The sequence below is a fragment of the Kwoniella europaea genome, chromosome 1, assembly GCF_036810445.1.
Source record: "Kwoniella europaea PYCC6329 chromosome 1, complete sequence".
Taxonomy (NCBI): Eukaryota; Fungi; Basidiomycota; class Tremellomycetes; order Tremellales; family Cryptococcaceae; genus Kwoniella; species Kwoniella europaea.
The window spans coordinates 4,760,615-4,775,478 of NC_089487.1; the positions used below are offsets into that span (position 1 = coordinate 4,760,615).

At 43.8% G+C, this 14,864-nt stretch overlaps 6 protein-coding genes across 6 annotated transcripts; 2 read left to right on the forward strand and 4 right to left on the reverse strand.

Moving 5' to 3' along the window:
* Window positions 1-189: 189 nt before the first annotated feature.
* Window positions 190-1,873, reverse strand: V865_001808 (uncharacterized protein; the record flags this gene model as incomplete). The annotated part of the gene is made up of 4 exons (XM_066225622.1): window positions 190-617; window positions 688-755; window positions 827-922; window positions 1,050-1,873. The coding sequence occupies 4 exons, from the start codon at window positions 1,871-1,873 to the stop codon at window positions 190-192; spliced, it is 1,416 nt and encodes a 471-aa protein (XP_066081719.1).
* Window positions 1,874-2,343: 470 nt separating this feature from the next.
* On the reverse strand, window positions 2,344-6,150 carry V865_001809 (uncharacterized protein; the record flags this gene model as incomplete). The annotated part of the gene is made up of 11 exons (XM_066225623.1): window positions 2,344-2,835; window positions 2,914-3,046; window positions 3,111-3,312; window positions 3,387-3,505; window positions 3,569-3,659; window positions 3,734-4,029; window positions 4,112-4,217; window positions 4,273-4,666; window positions 4,746-5,615; window positions 5,684-5,797; window positions 5,860-6,150. 11 exons carry the CDS (start codon window positions 6,148-6,150, stop codon window positions 2,344-2,346), a joined length of 3,108 nt encoding a protein of 1,035 aa, XP_066081720.1.
* A 913-nt stretch (window positions 6,151-7,063) lies between these two features.
* On the forward strand, window positions 7,064-8,585 carry V865_001810 (uncharacterized protein; the record flags this gene model as incomplete). Its single annotated transcript, XM_066225624.1, has 6 exons — window positions 7,064-7,220; window positions 7,286-7,390; window positions 7,498-7,681; window positions 7,787-8,038; window positions 8,124-8,292; window positions 8,448-8,585. 6 exons carry the CDS (start codon window positions 7,064-7,066, stop codon window positions 8,583-8,585), a joined length of 1,005 nt encoding a protein of 334 aa, XP_066081721.1.
* Window positions 8,586-9,201: 616 nt separating this feature from the next.
* V865_001811 (uncharacterized protein) lies at window positions 9,202-9,882 on the forward strand (the record flags this gene model as incomplete). Its single annotated transcript, XM_066225625.1, has 1 exon — window positions 9,202-9,882. The coding sequence occupies one exon, from the start codon at window positions 9,202-9,204 to the stop codon at window positions 9,880-9,882; it is 681 nt and encodes a 226-aa protein (XP_066081722.1).
* Window positions 9,883-10,040: 158 nt separating this feature from the next.
* V865_001812 (uncharacterized protein) lies at window positions 10,041-11,363 on the reverse strand (the record flags this gene model as incomplete). Its single annotated transcript, XM_066225626.1, has 3 exons — window positions 10,041-10,326; window positions 10,521-10,691; window positions 10,852-11,363. 3 exons carry the CDS (start codon window positions 11,361-11,363, stop codon window positions 10,041-10,043), a joined length of 969 nt encoding a protein of 322 aa, XP_066081723.1.
* Window positions 11,364-12,337: 974 nt separating this feature from the next.
* V865_001813 (uncharacterized protein) lies at window positions 12,338-13,257 on the reverse strand (the record flags this gene model as incomplete). Its single annotated transcript, XM_066225627.1, has 3 exons — window positions 12,338-12,476; window positions 12,640-13,068; window positions 13,205-13,257. The coding sequence occupies 3 exons, from the start codon at window positions 13,255-13,257 to the stop codon at window positions 12,338-12,340; spliced, it is 621 nt and encodes a 206-aa protein (XP_066081724.1).
* Window positions 13,258-14,864: the final 1,607 nt, after the last annotated feature.

The window sequence follows — 14,864 nt, forward strand, 5'->3', positions numbered from 1 at the left end:
TTTGTTTGGATATGTTATTTTGTCTCCATCTGGACAGAGAGAGAGAGAGAGCTAATGACTGTAGCGATGAAAACATGAAAACAATAAGAAACCTGCTGAAACGGAAAACAAAACAAAGTGGAGGCTGATAAGAGCCTGGTATAGATATCTGATCAGGCTGATAACATCCATGCATGGACTGGTCTGAAGTCACACCGATTTCTGCTCTTCCTTCTGAGCTTTCCTTCTATGTACCCACCCCTCAATGTCCCATAACAATCTCCCAACTCCCGTGGTCCATCTCCTCCTTCTGACTTTCATCGGTTCATCTTTCTCTTTCCACCATATTCTTCTCCTCCTTTTCTTTATAGCTCTTTCATCCACCTTCACATCGATCGAAGGAAGCTTCTCTTCTTTCCTCTGTATACGGTAATCTACAACTACAGCTATGCTAGTTGTGATAATTTCGCAAACTACAACGACGAGGTTGACCATAGCGATCATAGTAACTTTTGGTAATTGTTCGCACGCTGACCAACGTAAGTGCGATTCGAAATTTGGTAAGTTGGGCGGTTTGTATATCAGTGCAGAGGGACATTCGGGAACTTGATTGGCGATGATCAGTAGGAATACGGCGGCTGAGAATGTAACAATGTAGATCAGCGGCAGTTGTGATTGAATATGGGAACTAATGGAATGATGACTGACCTGCATGTGGAGCGAGCGATAATATCATTATTACTAAATGCAGTCCGGACTGAAGCCAGGCCGAGTCACTAACACGAGCGTGTACAAGTACTGATCAGCTGAACTCGAATCCATAGACTACTGATGGTATGCTACTCACATAGGACGACGTCTCAGTATACCAATAAGTTCCAAGAAGATTCCAGGAAGTAGATAAACGCATTTGAGGACGACCGTGACGGTGGTGACGATCCACCTATATTGATGTTCGTCGACATTAGGCTAATCCCTCGACGGCACAAACGGGTGGAATTACCGTTATGCGAGATTACGGATGAATGACGGGGCAAGGACTGATGCGGAAGTGACATATTTTCACTCACAATACTAAAGGTTGAATGAAATTCTTAAATAGCAAATACGGTAACAGCGCACTTAAAACCAAATGACTAATCACCAACAATAAGTGAATGATAGGCATGATCGGAGTAGGCAGATTGATATGTGTAGGTACAGGTACAGGTATAGGTACAGATTTAGCTGTGAACGGCACGGGCATTCTCGGAGTCTTCAAGATGAAATGATCTTGAATGAACTTTTTAGGTGTTTTGGGCGTTTTCATTGGTTCTCGATCTTTTTCATTAACTTCATCTGCCTCCATATTGTCGAAAGACTTTTGATCATCTTTATCCAAAAATTCCAATTTCAATCCATTACTATTCCTGTTGATATTTCGATTTGAGGGTTTAAGTCTCCCTTCTAAGACCGATACAGTCTTGATACGATGTAGTTCCTCTTTCTGCAAAATCTCAAATGGACCTTCTTGTGCTACATCCTTGTGTGCGGGTCTCATCTCATCCTGTCTATCCGATTCTCTCTGTGTGTTGGCCTTATGAAAAGCATTCTCAAATGGGTCTTTTGTGAAATCAATACCGCCTTCTCCATCAGTGCGGGAGTAGGTGACAGGACTGGACTGGGCGGAAGTCCTCCTAGATGAAGAAGCTGATTTAGGTCTTGGAGGAGGTGGTAAGCTGTCGCGTTTGGGTAATATACTTGGTCTCTTGGACCTCGTACTACTACTTGAAAAGGAATCGCGGTGGTTTGATAAAGTAGTTTCCGAAAGATCTATCTCATCAGGTAAGAAGATTGCAGGGATCTCAGAAGGGTAATATGTCGAAGGTTGGAATGACGTTCCACGGTCACTCATTCTGTGAATCAACTTTTTGTGTATTTGATGAAGAGGTGAGATTGTTTGTATGTAAGTCATTCAGTTATTGCTGAAAAGTTGGGTGTGCAGTATCCACCATGACGTTGAAGGTGTAAGCCCGCCCATATTGACGATTTGGGCTACTCAAGCATCAATCCATTCCTTTCAACCCGAATCCAATCAACGGGGGTATAACCTCACAAAGGATATCCTGGTGGCGAAATGGGACATACAGGATTAAAGGATATTCTTCCGATATCGATCTACGAACCTTGCATGAAAACAAGCTGTTGACCTATTCTCCTACATAGCACAATCGATATTAGACTATACATAATCATTCATATCGCCATCTACATAGTATACAATGTTCCACATACATGATTCATACAGGATCTCGTATGGGGTAGTTCACTAGCATAAATTCTTCTGTTGTACGGTGACTATAGTGACATGATAGTTAGATCAAGCTACCTAAAAGGGAATCCACTACCTTCACCCAAAGTGAAATCATCCCAAAAGCCTTTCAGATCGAAATCGAAATTAGTATCAAAATCAAACAACCCTTCTTGTCCTCCTGCAGGATTACTACCATTACCATTATTTCCATTATGATTATAGTTCAGTGAATCCTGCAATACATTCGCACTAGCCGCACCTAGACCTAAACCAAGGTTCGACACGTAATCACCTGCACCGCCTGCAGGCGTAGAGTTAAACTGAAAGTGTGTCGGTGTAGTTGAAGAATCATTATTACTGTTGTTGTTGGGATTGTTGGTATTGTTGGTGGTATTGGTGGCAGGAAGGAAGTTGAATTCGAAAGGTGGGAAATGGAATGGTTTAGGTTGTGTATCCAAAGTTTCGGTAGGCAATGTCCAAGGTAATGGTGTAGGTTCTGAATGTGCGGCGGGTAAGGGTGTAGAGGACATCGGTTCCGGTGAAGGGAATCTCGATGGTACAGCCTGTAATAATTGCACGTGACATATCATTGTCTGATCAGCTTCATTCGTCATCAAGAGCCAGCCCAAATGATAGCTTACACTGGCGTCAGACAATTGTTCCAATTTCTTAGATAGCATTCGCAACATCTGCCCATACTTGTTGGCAGGATGATCTTTATCTGGACAAGCCAGAACCAAAGCCGCGCAGACATGATCGACGAGCTCGCGGATCCTACCAGATGTCATCAAGATCAGCTACAGATTTCTCACAAAGGATCCTATTATTGATCACTCACCGTATCATATCTTTACCGGTTACTGCACCCGAATAACTACTTTTCAGGGCGAATACAGCCGCATATGAGATATTGATCAGATATCTTGAAGGTAAAAATCGTAAGGAACCCATTTGAGATAATCGCAAGGCAATAGCCATGATCTCATTTGCTGATCCGATCGACTCGTATATATATATTGCATCGGGTGAGGTTGCCGAGCCTGCGTGATCAAGATTATTGACGCTTGGTTCAGCTTCACTAGTCTTCAATTGGAGAAGATGGTACTGAACGTACCTCTTGGGAACAATTGGACGGATTGTCTACCACCATCCCTCCCAGCTTGAGCCTCAGCCTCTGCACGCCATTGGGCTCTCTTTACATGTGCCGAATAACCGAATGACGAGATGTACAATCTAGTTCACATCTCATAAGCTACTCAAACAATCACATGAAGACCACCAAGGTGGATAGCTTACCTGACGAATTGATAGGTCATCCAACTTAGCTCCTGTAATGTTTGATTAGACCACTTTTTAGGTTTCCAGATAGTCCTATAACTATCCAGAGCTGCGTGCGAAAAGAAATCCAGACTTAGCCACTACGACCCCATAGTGTACAAAAGTGGACTCAAGATTACTCACCTCTCCTAAAATGGTCCAAGAACAAAAAGTACTCCCCTTGTCTAACCAATACAGCTGTTCTACTCTTACTCGGATACAAAATATCATGAGCGTTAGTCATGATTTGAGTCAACTCCACTAAAGCCTGCATCAACGAAGCCGAATCGTCGTGTGTAGAATCTTCATTTTCGTTTCCGTTTCCTGGGGAAAGCTGTAAAGGGAAGTTGAACCTTGCGGCTGCTTCACCGGTTTGGGAGATATGTGAATATCCAATGAAACATAGTGACGGACCTCTCGACCAGAATGCTAAACCTGTTCTGAGACGTATAAACCACGATAGAACGATTATGTTAGCTGGACCTGTCCACAAAAGGGTATAAGAGATAGGGAGTATGAGACTTATCTATAGTACGATCATATAGGTAACACCATGTCCATACACTTCTTACCCTTTCTACATCGGGTGTACGTTCATCCTCATTGATCTCCAAGGCAATCTGATCCACTGTTGTTCACCTATCAGCTTTACTATCTGATGATTGTGGCGAGCCAGCACTTACACCCTAAGAGGTAGGCTGCTCTGATCGCTAGACCAGTCAAACTCCAACTCCTCCTATTATCCGTACCGTGTTCGCCCGTAACCTCCGTCCCAGGTCCAGAAAGCATATTGAGGCTATACGATTTTGGTGGAGCTGCCCTTTCCCTCGGCAGATGTTCAGCCAAGAGCAATACCCCTTCTACGAATCCTACACTTCCCGGTAATCCCGCAAATGAATAGTCAGCCATGGTTTCTCGTAAAATAGGCCATGTCTTATCGTGTATTTCACGATATTTCGGATCGACAGGATGTCGGGATGCAACGGCTACGATACATGTAAGGAGGAAAGAATCGTTATGCGCCAGGTCGAGGAGTTGTTCGCGTGTACGTGGTATTCGAGAGGTTTGGAATATTGGCTATTCAATCAAGATTGACAACGTACCAAATCGTTAATATGAAAACAGGTTCTTTATGAGCATATCTTATGTCACTTACCAACGAAGGATGATGATCCCTAAAATAGATATTGACCAATTGCTGTAAAGTTTCTTCATCCAAAATTCCATTTTTGATCAAATGAAATTCCTCCAATTCCCTTACGGGAGAAGCTTCTTCTGAGATATCCCACGAGACTCTCTTGGTATCTCCATTGGATCTACCATCCTGCTGGGGATGTTTACCCTTATTTGCCGGCATGTTCGGATCAATCTCACCGTTCTCATCTGTCGCTGCGTTGGCTAGGATCTCTAAAGCGTCCATCTCGTTGGACAAGCTCGCATTGACAATCTTCCTCGTGCCGTCCGGCTCTACCGTTCGGCGTTTTTTCGCACGATGCTGGGAAGGTTGATTAGGCGAGAGTCCGGTGGTAGATCCTACGGACGATTCGCCCATTGATCCTGGCGTTGTAGTATCCGGATGGTGTTGCGGAGTCAGAGAGGTCTGAGAAGGAGGAGGAGGTAACATTTGATTTTGTGAAAGTGAATGTGAAGAAAGGCCACTTGTGGTGGTGCTTGGTCCAGCTTGTGTTTGAGTGTATTGATCGGGCCAGTTGGAACTTGAAGACGAAGGTGGATTATGGTTGTACAATGCTTGATTCCGCGATGTATCGTCTACTTGCGGCTGCATAATATGAGAAAGCGAAGACATATCCCACTCGCTGGTGCTGGGATTGTTCTCGAAGGGGGGTCGGATGATCGGCTGAGGTTGAGGTTGAGGCGGGTTTTGTTGACTTGGATTGGGGTTCGTATTCGTAGTTGTTGTTGATGTTGTAGATCCATGAGCAGGATACACTTCTGCTTGAGATGGATCGACTGAGGCTTCTCGCAATGCTCCTTCAGCAGCGACCGATGTTTTCCTTCGTCGTTTCTACGTTGCAAGAGTTTCGAGCATCAGCACAGGCGTCAGCAGAGATAAATTACTCTCTCCACACTCACGCTAGGTAAGAAGACACAATCCCTCTGTTCCCTCCTACATCTCGAGCAAGGTGGCTCCGAAGGAGCATTGACATCCCCCAGATCGCATTTCGCTTTCCTCAAGCGACAGTGAACCTAGCAGACATCAAGCATATAAGCGACTTCTTCAATGGTCGAAAGAAGATTATGAAACTCACACAAGCTCGATAACCCCTTTTAGGGACATTGGCATCCTTATCATCCTTCTTCTTTTTATTATCCGATGTCGATCCTGCATTTCCACCACCTATTCCACTAGTCCCAGGCTGGACCTGAGGTGGTATACTGGAACCCCCCGAGATCATATTATAATCTGATGGTCCGGCCGTTGCGAAGCCTTGTCCATATAAGTGAGAGAGATCTGTACCAGGCGGAGGGGAAAGTCGAGACGCAGGATGAGGTATGATGTTGGATGTGGAAGTCGATCTATCTGGATTGATATTCGACATGGGATCCTCTGTTGACTTGATTAGCTCGTGAGTTCCGATCTTACTGCACTTGAAGGATTTGCCGATTGCGTTTGTTCACTGACAGGTTCGAATTGTTATCATCTGCTCAAAAAGCGCATCACCGATATTTCAGGCAATTTATGATATACACTGCGTTGACTGTTGCAGATCTTAGATTGTACAAGAGGAATGCTCATGTGCAAATCACAAGTCCCCGAAATGATGAGACTCGTCGGACTACGAAGTAACCTGTGGGTACTGTACCAGTACTCCTGGTACATCGTACGTCACGCGGGGCCAATTCAGGCTCCGGTGAACATGACAAATTAAACAAGTTTCAACTGCATCAGTGGCAATCCTCCGTTCATGCTCCTTCCTTTCTCTTGGTCTTCTTACAGTCCTATGACCGATTATCGATCGCATATGCATACTCGTACCTATACCCATGCATAGTCAGTCTCTCACTGCGACGTGCACGTCATGCATCATCGTACGCATGCCAACTTACGAGCCAGTCTTCACATACCAGACAGCGGTGTCTATGTGATCCTCCTGCTTTGACACCACGTGTCGCTTTTCAGGGTCTCCGGTAACTCACGGGCTGTCTCAAAGTAGGTGTAGCCCGGTCCGGGTGTCTACCGGATATAACCGTGATGTTGCTATTGTGTTATTTCCATCTCGTGCTTGGTTAGGTGGGGGAGAAACGAGGACACACAAATCTACATAAAGTCGTTTTCTCATCCTCATCTCTGATCCACTCATCTATCTTCTAAACAGAGTAATTCCATACCGTCGCATCGACCAAAGCTGTGAGTGAATCTTCCTCTGCTTGTCTTGGGCCTCTGACTGACTGATTGTTTCTGTAGCAATCTCTATTCGCAACTCGACAAAGTCCAATCAAACCTCTATCATTATGTCCGCTTCACGATTATGGGCCGGTGGACCTTCAGTCCCCCTCGTCACTGCTATGAATGCCGACGAGTCAATCAACTATGATGCTCTCGCTAAACAAACTGTCAGACTCGCCAAAGCAGGTTTGGGAATAGTTTTGCTTGGTACCAATGGTGAAGGTGTGTATATGGTGATTCTCATGATTCTTCCTTATGATATCACTGACACGAACTCGAACACGTAGCTTCCCACCTTTCCAACGAGGAGCGAAGGAAATGTACCGTTGTTGTGAGAAAGGCTTTGGATGATAATGGATTCAAGGATGAACCTTTGCTTGTTGGTACTGGAAGTGAGTCTCAGCATCTCTCTTTTTCAGTGATATACCCCACTTCAGCCTCGTGAAGATCTTCCCCCATCGATCATGTAGCTGATATCGTCTACTTCGCTTTTTTTCAGGTGGATCTGCCGAAACCACCATCACCGTCACCAAAGAAGCTGCCGAAGCAGGTGCTACTCACTCTATCGTCATCACTCCAGGATACTTCTCTTTCGCCATGGGCAGAGATAGAAAAGCTATCAAGGATTTCTTCAAGAAAGTGTTCGATAACTCCCCTATCCCAGTGATGATTTACAACTTCCCGTGAGTGCTCTTCTCCCACCTTTACACCACTGTACCACTGTACCAGGGTACCTGTCATCCAAGGAACGTGCATAAGCTGAATGTATTTGGTTTTGTGGGACATAGAGGCGCCGCCGCAGGAATCGATCTTAACTCAGATGAGATCAACGAACTCGCCGATCACCCAAATTGTTTCGGTGTTAAATTGACTTGCGCAATGATTGGTAAAGGTCATCGAATCGCCGCTTACACCCAATCAGAAGAGTTCTTAGCTAAGAGAGCATCAAACCTGAAGAGTCAAACGGTCACAGGTCAATTCCAAGTTTTACCTGGTTTCTCTGAATCCACCCTCCCAGCCCTTCTCTCTCGACATACCGGGTGAGTACTCATTCATCCTATCTTCAGCTGTATTTATAGTCACGTGGGAACGACTGCTCATCCACCCTGTATGTTCTCGTGCTAGATGTATCACCGGTACTGGTAATGCCATCCCCAAAACTATCCGAAAATTATGGGATACCTCTGTAGCTGGTCTCAAGGGAGATGCCAATGCTTTAGCTGAGGCTTTGAAATTACAAGATCGAGTAGCTGAAGCCGATTGGACCATTGTCAAAGCTGGTATCCCCGGTACCGTAAGTAGACAAACCTTTCTTCTCAGATCCCCGTCCTCTTCATTTTCATCTAGCCCTTCATATCTCTCTTCCTTCTTACTCAGTTCTTATCCCCTTCGCCATATCATTACTTTTGATTGAGCGGCAATGGCTGATAAACATTTTGCGATCAATAGAAATACTTCCTCGACCACTACGTAGAAAATGGACTTGGTGGTCCAGCTAGATTACCTATCGGTTCCATCACCGACGACGTCAAGAAATTGATCGAAGTTGACTTGAAGGAAGCTTGGGAATACGAGCAATCGTTATAAGGTTGATATTTCGGATTATAGGGTGATCATGCATCTGGATTTTCTCTTTTAAAAGTACGCAACTGAATGTCTCGTGCTGAACACATCCCGAAGTCTTATCATTATTTCACCGTTGAGGAAAGCTAATGTTGCTGATGTTCGGGAAAACGCTGGAGAGGGGTTGACCAATCTATCTCTGACACGGTCGATCGGCTATACTGATGTGCCAGCGGGCCCGGAGTGGCATATAGAATTGAGAGATAAAACAATAGGCGTATCTTTGCCTCCTCAGGAAGCCCTTTCCATTGTCTCACTGCCTTTCGAGGCCCTCCAGAAGCTGGAACAAAGGTTGAGATATGATATAAAGCCGTTGAACCTATTTCTTATCTCCTCCCCGATTATATCGCCTCGGAATGACTCACCTTTCAAGTACTGTGCAGTCCAAGTCTACCGGAAACCAAGTCAGAAGATCTTGAGAAAGAAGCTACAGGTACAGAATCTGGTGATTCACAATACCTGGCGATCTTATCTCCCTCGTCACTACATTTAAAAAAAGTTAATTGGGAAGAAATAGAATCTGATCCGAAATAGACCAATCATTACGTTTCTTAAAAATTGCTACAGAAAAGTTTTCAAGATGGTATCTGATAGATTAACTTTCAATCGTTCTTCAATCCGTTCCACTAACCATAGAGATAAAAATAAATGCCACTCAGCTTTATATAGTCGACTCCATGGTGATGGGCTCACAAAATCACAACAGACTCAGTTTAGGCGACAAAGGGGAAACAAAGACGATGTAAGAACCACAGAAGATCAAGAGCAGATCCAAAGGGTATTGAAAGCATTTGGACATGATCCAATTGAGACTCAAACTCAAGACCGAAGTGATAACCATAGTCGAGGAGGATTAGCTTCAGAGAAAGATGATCGTAGTAATTCTACGAGAACAAATTCGAGCATCTTCACCACACATCTACTGTCGAATACATCCCGAGGCGAGAGCAAAAGGGGAAGTAGTCCAAATTCTCAATATCATCCTGACGAGACAGGGCATGCACACACAAACATACTTCGCCATCCACATTCCAACAAAGTTTTCGAACGATCGGCTCTGTTACTTGAGGAGGAGATACCTTACGATTCGCCGCCAGGTACATACGATGACGGTGGTAGTCATAAACGGTGGAATAGTGCTTTACAGATATGGCAGGTAGATGATGATGAGGAGCAATCAGGAAGAGGACATGAGGTGGACGAGGTGGAGAGGGAGCTGTTGAGTGATTTGGAGAATGATTATCATACGAGGGGGTGGTAGTGGATGAAGTGCGTTAGGGTTCAACAAGTTATGGCGTGCAATGAAGTGTAGCAGAAATCATGAACTGTAGTTCAATTTCTGCTTTTCCATATCATGTCCAACTCGTTATGATACTACTGTAATCGATCTCCTAGCCCATCCTGCATGACTAATCATACCTAGATCCAATAGACTATTCCTACCAATAACACCAACCCTTCCACAACCCATTCCCTCCCGATCCCCCTCCCCATCTCAGTAACCCTATATCCACCGGATGTTTTGCCTCCTCCATTAGGATAAGTATTCTGACTAACTTGTAAAGAGTTGGGTATCTGCTGATTATCTACATCGTCCCAATTGATATCACCGGGATTGGAAGGATCGTTAGGACAATCGTTCTTGAGGTGAGAACCGAGGATGTTGGTTAGGTCATTTCCTCGTATATCGGGGATTGTGTATTGGCTATAGGGATTTTTTTGCACATGCAGTTCATCAGTATAGTGATCCCATGGCACGAATTCATCAAAGGAATGATCATGTTAATTGACCATTGATCATCGACCGTCAGCCAGCCCCGGGTTAATCATTGTTCGGAAAGATATAGTCTGACATCTCTTGCAGATAGGATAAGTCGAAGAGACGAGAAAATCACTTACGCAGCTTTGAATAACTCATACATACATCCCGTACATTCAGCGCCTTTGAACACCGAATCCGTAAATTGATCTAAGTTCGTGCCAGTTACCAAAGAATCGAAGAAATTGTTATTGTTCGCTTGATCTGTTGTGTTCAAGGCGGAAGGTAGACATAGATCGGATGTGCCGTTGCTGCGATCGGAATGAACAATCAGTTTGTCAGTAGACTGATATTCCGTTGTCACAATGCAATCACACATTAAACAATGAGATGGATTATAACGTATATATTATGTTATACAAATTTTAAAGGAGCTTCAAGTAATTTTCAGATGAATTCCGCCAAACTTACAAGTAAACCTGACAGGCCACAGTCTTGTAACTACTACTATACCTCTCAATCACCTTATTCAAAACACTTATAAGTCCATTTGAAGTATCGCAAGAACCCTCAATCTGACCTTTTGCATCATTCAGATCTTGGTCCGAACAAGATTGCGAACAAACATTATCGAGGTATGTATCGAGCTGAGTGGAGAACGAAGTGTTTTGCTGAGGGTTGGAGATGAGTGACGCGAGGTCAATCAGACCTAGACATGATCCTACGGGGGAGGATGTGAGATTGACGAGGGTTATAAGGCATGACATCGAGGAGACTTGAGCTGCTTGAAGGGTTTGGAGGAATGCGACTTCTTCTGTTTCGCTTGATGTGGAGGTTGAAGAGGTGTCGCTTGAAGAAGAAGAAGATGATGATGAAGAAGAGGAAGAGGAAGAGGAAGAGTCATCGGAGGAGAATAGACCTGGGATGGCTGATACGGATAAGAGGAATGGGAGGAATAGGAGTAAGAATTTGGGAACGAACATTTTGAATTATCTATTCGAGGTTACTTCTTTGGGATGAACAATCAATATTGATTGTGGCGGAAGGTACGAAGGTACAGTAAATGAGATTCTCTAGTATGGTTAGATGATATTTGTTGGTTTTTGTAAAAGAGCGTTATGTTCTAAGTCGTATGGTATTGTTATACGGTATCTTTATCTTTTCACTTTTTCTTTTGGGTCTCTTACTGGTATTATAATTTGATATATTGTTGTTATCACTTTACTCGTCGTGCAAGTTCATGTCATATATGTTGAAGATCAAGAAGAACCAATCAAGATTGAAGGAATATATCACTTGACGGTCAATTACCCTCCCTCGTCAAGACACTTTCGACCATACTCAAAAAGTCTACATGATTAACAATGGATTTCATTATACGGGACTATCAGACAAAGGATCATGTGAATATCTCGAAAGGATGTCGAATCATGTCTGATAGTCATACTGGTAAAACAAGTCATCAGTATTGTTTCAACATACTATACAAGCAAGCTTGTGTTGTAGGAGGATTGTACATCAATCGATGTCAGAGCGAATTAGCAATGACAGACAAATGTACCGATAGAATGCCACTAGGCAAGCATCAGTGATAGGATTATGTTAGTGGAAAGTACTATCATACATGAACTGCATAATGTAAGCCGTATCATATGGTATCGTTACGACGGCAAATGGAAAATCCGTATTGTAATGTGACGAGGTCAAGCACCGCTTGTGTGATGTGAAGTGCAGTTGACATGAGTGGGATCAGAATGGAGGTTGTAGACATAACTGATGAGCGGAATCGTGAAGATCAAGAAGGAAGTGAATGAATGGTTATATTACAACGTTGTTCGAAGCTTGGTATGACAATCTAAACGGAACAACATACGATACATCAGTAAGAACGGTCAAGGAAATCTGACACTGTTTTGGAGCACTGCGAACATTGATAAATTATACTTACGGGGTGATACTATTTATTGGACAATCCGCCAGTTGAGTTTGCTCCTGCTCCACCACTCCCAGAGGCCCTGTTCAGTCGTTCTTCGGTAGCTTTGATTTGCGCTTCTAAAGCTGCGAGTTGTGATTCGAGATGTGGAAGCTGTGACCGGCTGTGGGAGTTGCGTATGAATCCATACAGGCAAATGTGGTGCGAAGGTAAACATAAGAGGAACAAAGGATATCATCATCAGCTATGGGCCATATTGCGATACAGTGCGAGATGGGGATATGGACATCCTCTCAGAAGCAGTATAAGGAGAGCACTTAATTCACCGTTTATCAACCTTCTCTTGCAATTCCTTGACATTCGCTTCTTCAACTTGCGGTTTCCCACTCCCAATCCCATGGCCTGCACCGTTGATCCTAGACGTAACGTCCGACAAGATATCCCAATCGCCTAATCCGCCAGCTGCACCTGCGGTAGCTCCGTGACCCGAACCAGATCTTGAAATACTACCTGTAGGTTTCAATGCAGTTGGAGTAGGAAGATAATGAGCAGGTGAAGTTTGTTGTGGAGATTGGTTAGGACCCATGACTGCATCCATCAATGATGATACACTATTATTGCGATGAGTGAATTGAGGTAATCCTAGATTTACACTTGGATGAGGTAAGTTGGATATGGTATCGTTATCGTTCTCTTCGCTTCGACGTGAAGTGGAAGCGGGGTTATATGTGTTGGCCGATGGATTTGGAGGGAAGCTATCAGGTGAGTTGGGTTAGTAAGATGCGATGTATTGACAAAGGTGGGAGTTGAAAGAGCTGTAGGGATATCAAAGGCAGGGGTATGTAGGTGATGTGGGAAGATGCCAAATGGGCCAGAGATGGAGTCGCTCACCCAATGGTACCTCCAGAGGAAGTTGATCCACTAGCTACGTTTGAAGAGTCCATTTTGAATCCAACGCCGTACGCCAAGGATGAAGATGATCCAGAGGACAAAGGATGGGTGATTATCCTATCTAGTCGATAGGTGTTGACTACCTCTAATCAAAGCGAGATTGCAGCTGTAAGCGAGTATCGCAGGGCAAAGTGTTCGATGGAGGAACAGATGATAGCGATATTGTTGAGATTATAGATATGTTGATGGGATTGAATATTCTTTCTTACTCAGACTCCCGCACTGTCATACACACTTTCTGCGCGTCATGATTTGATACGAGTACTGTGACTTTGACTTCCTTATCATGAAACACGTGCGATGTTGCCTCTTTCAGATATTGCCGTCAAATACCGACATGAAACGCTTCCCATTTACCCCTTGATAACGATAAACTCATTCAAGTTGATGTCCAAAGTACTCGTAGGATTTGCCAATTTCGTCTTTTTCCTTCAAGCATACCTTTGATAAAGGACCCTCTCCAGACTCATCAATCATCGGAGATCCAAGAGGATGGGATGACCCAACAGCGACTCCAACAGAGGAAGGAAAGAAGAGCAAATACTTAACTTAATCCGTTCGACATTCCATCATTATGACTTGTCACACAGATTCGCTTCTTTCCCGGTATGATTGACGATATACTCTTACGCCCTACACTAGCTTCAAATATGCATCTCGAGTCAGTTGACAGAGTCACAGGTCTGATATATGAACACACCGCCGGCTTGAACTCGCGCATGGAGATAAGGTCATCCACTAGTAAAAGGGTGTGTCGACGAAGAGACTGAGTAGTAAGCGATATGTCTATTTCACTGGTATCTAGCTATTTATCGCATGAGAGATTACCACTGCCTCTCTTGCTCATTCTAACATGGGGCTGTGTAAGAATATCCCGATGTATTGGAATGCTCAATCAGATCCAGGAAGATGTTTTTTAACCTCCTTTCGATATCTTCCATTCCTGTGGACATCAAATTTATGATTAAAGAAGGATCAATCGCAATTTCACCAATCATAGCTGCTCAGGTGTTCCGGGACAATGACAGGATAACAGATAGATCCTCTTCCTTGACCATCCTTCACGAAACCGTGCTAATCCATCTCATCTCTTTATCTGTTTGACATTCGTCATTCGTGCCTGCTGATCAATCTCTGTTTATACTTATATGCGTTTTCAGTCTAACCACTTTTCGTGAAAATCCAGAGAATATCGCATACTTGTTGAGGAGGTGTAACGAGATGATTAGGGCTAAAAGTATCATCAATCATCCAGAGGAAAAAGATGAGCATCCGGAAGAAGGAAGAAGGGAAGAGGGAGGAAGAAAGATTTATCGGTAGTTGTTTGATGGTAAAGCGAGACATGTAAAGGATGGCTAAAATACTATAAGGAAGAAGGAAAACCGGGAAAGAAAAGAATTGGGAAAAGAGATTGTACACCACAGATGTATTCCAGTTCGAATTCAAGTAACAATCCTTCTTTCTTCTTTCTTCTTTCTTTCTTTCCTGTCTTTCCAACCTATCTCTTCAATCGACAATATTACTTTCTCCTTGTAGAGATACATAACTCTCACTCCTCATCCTCAAATAGTTACAACCTTTTCGACTTGCAAACCCCGTC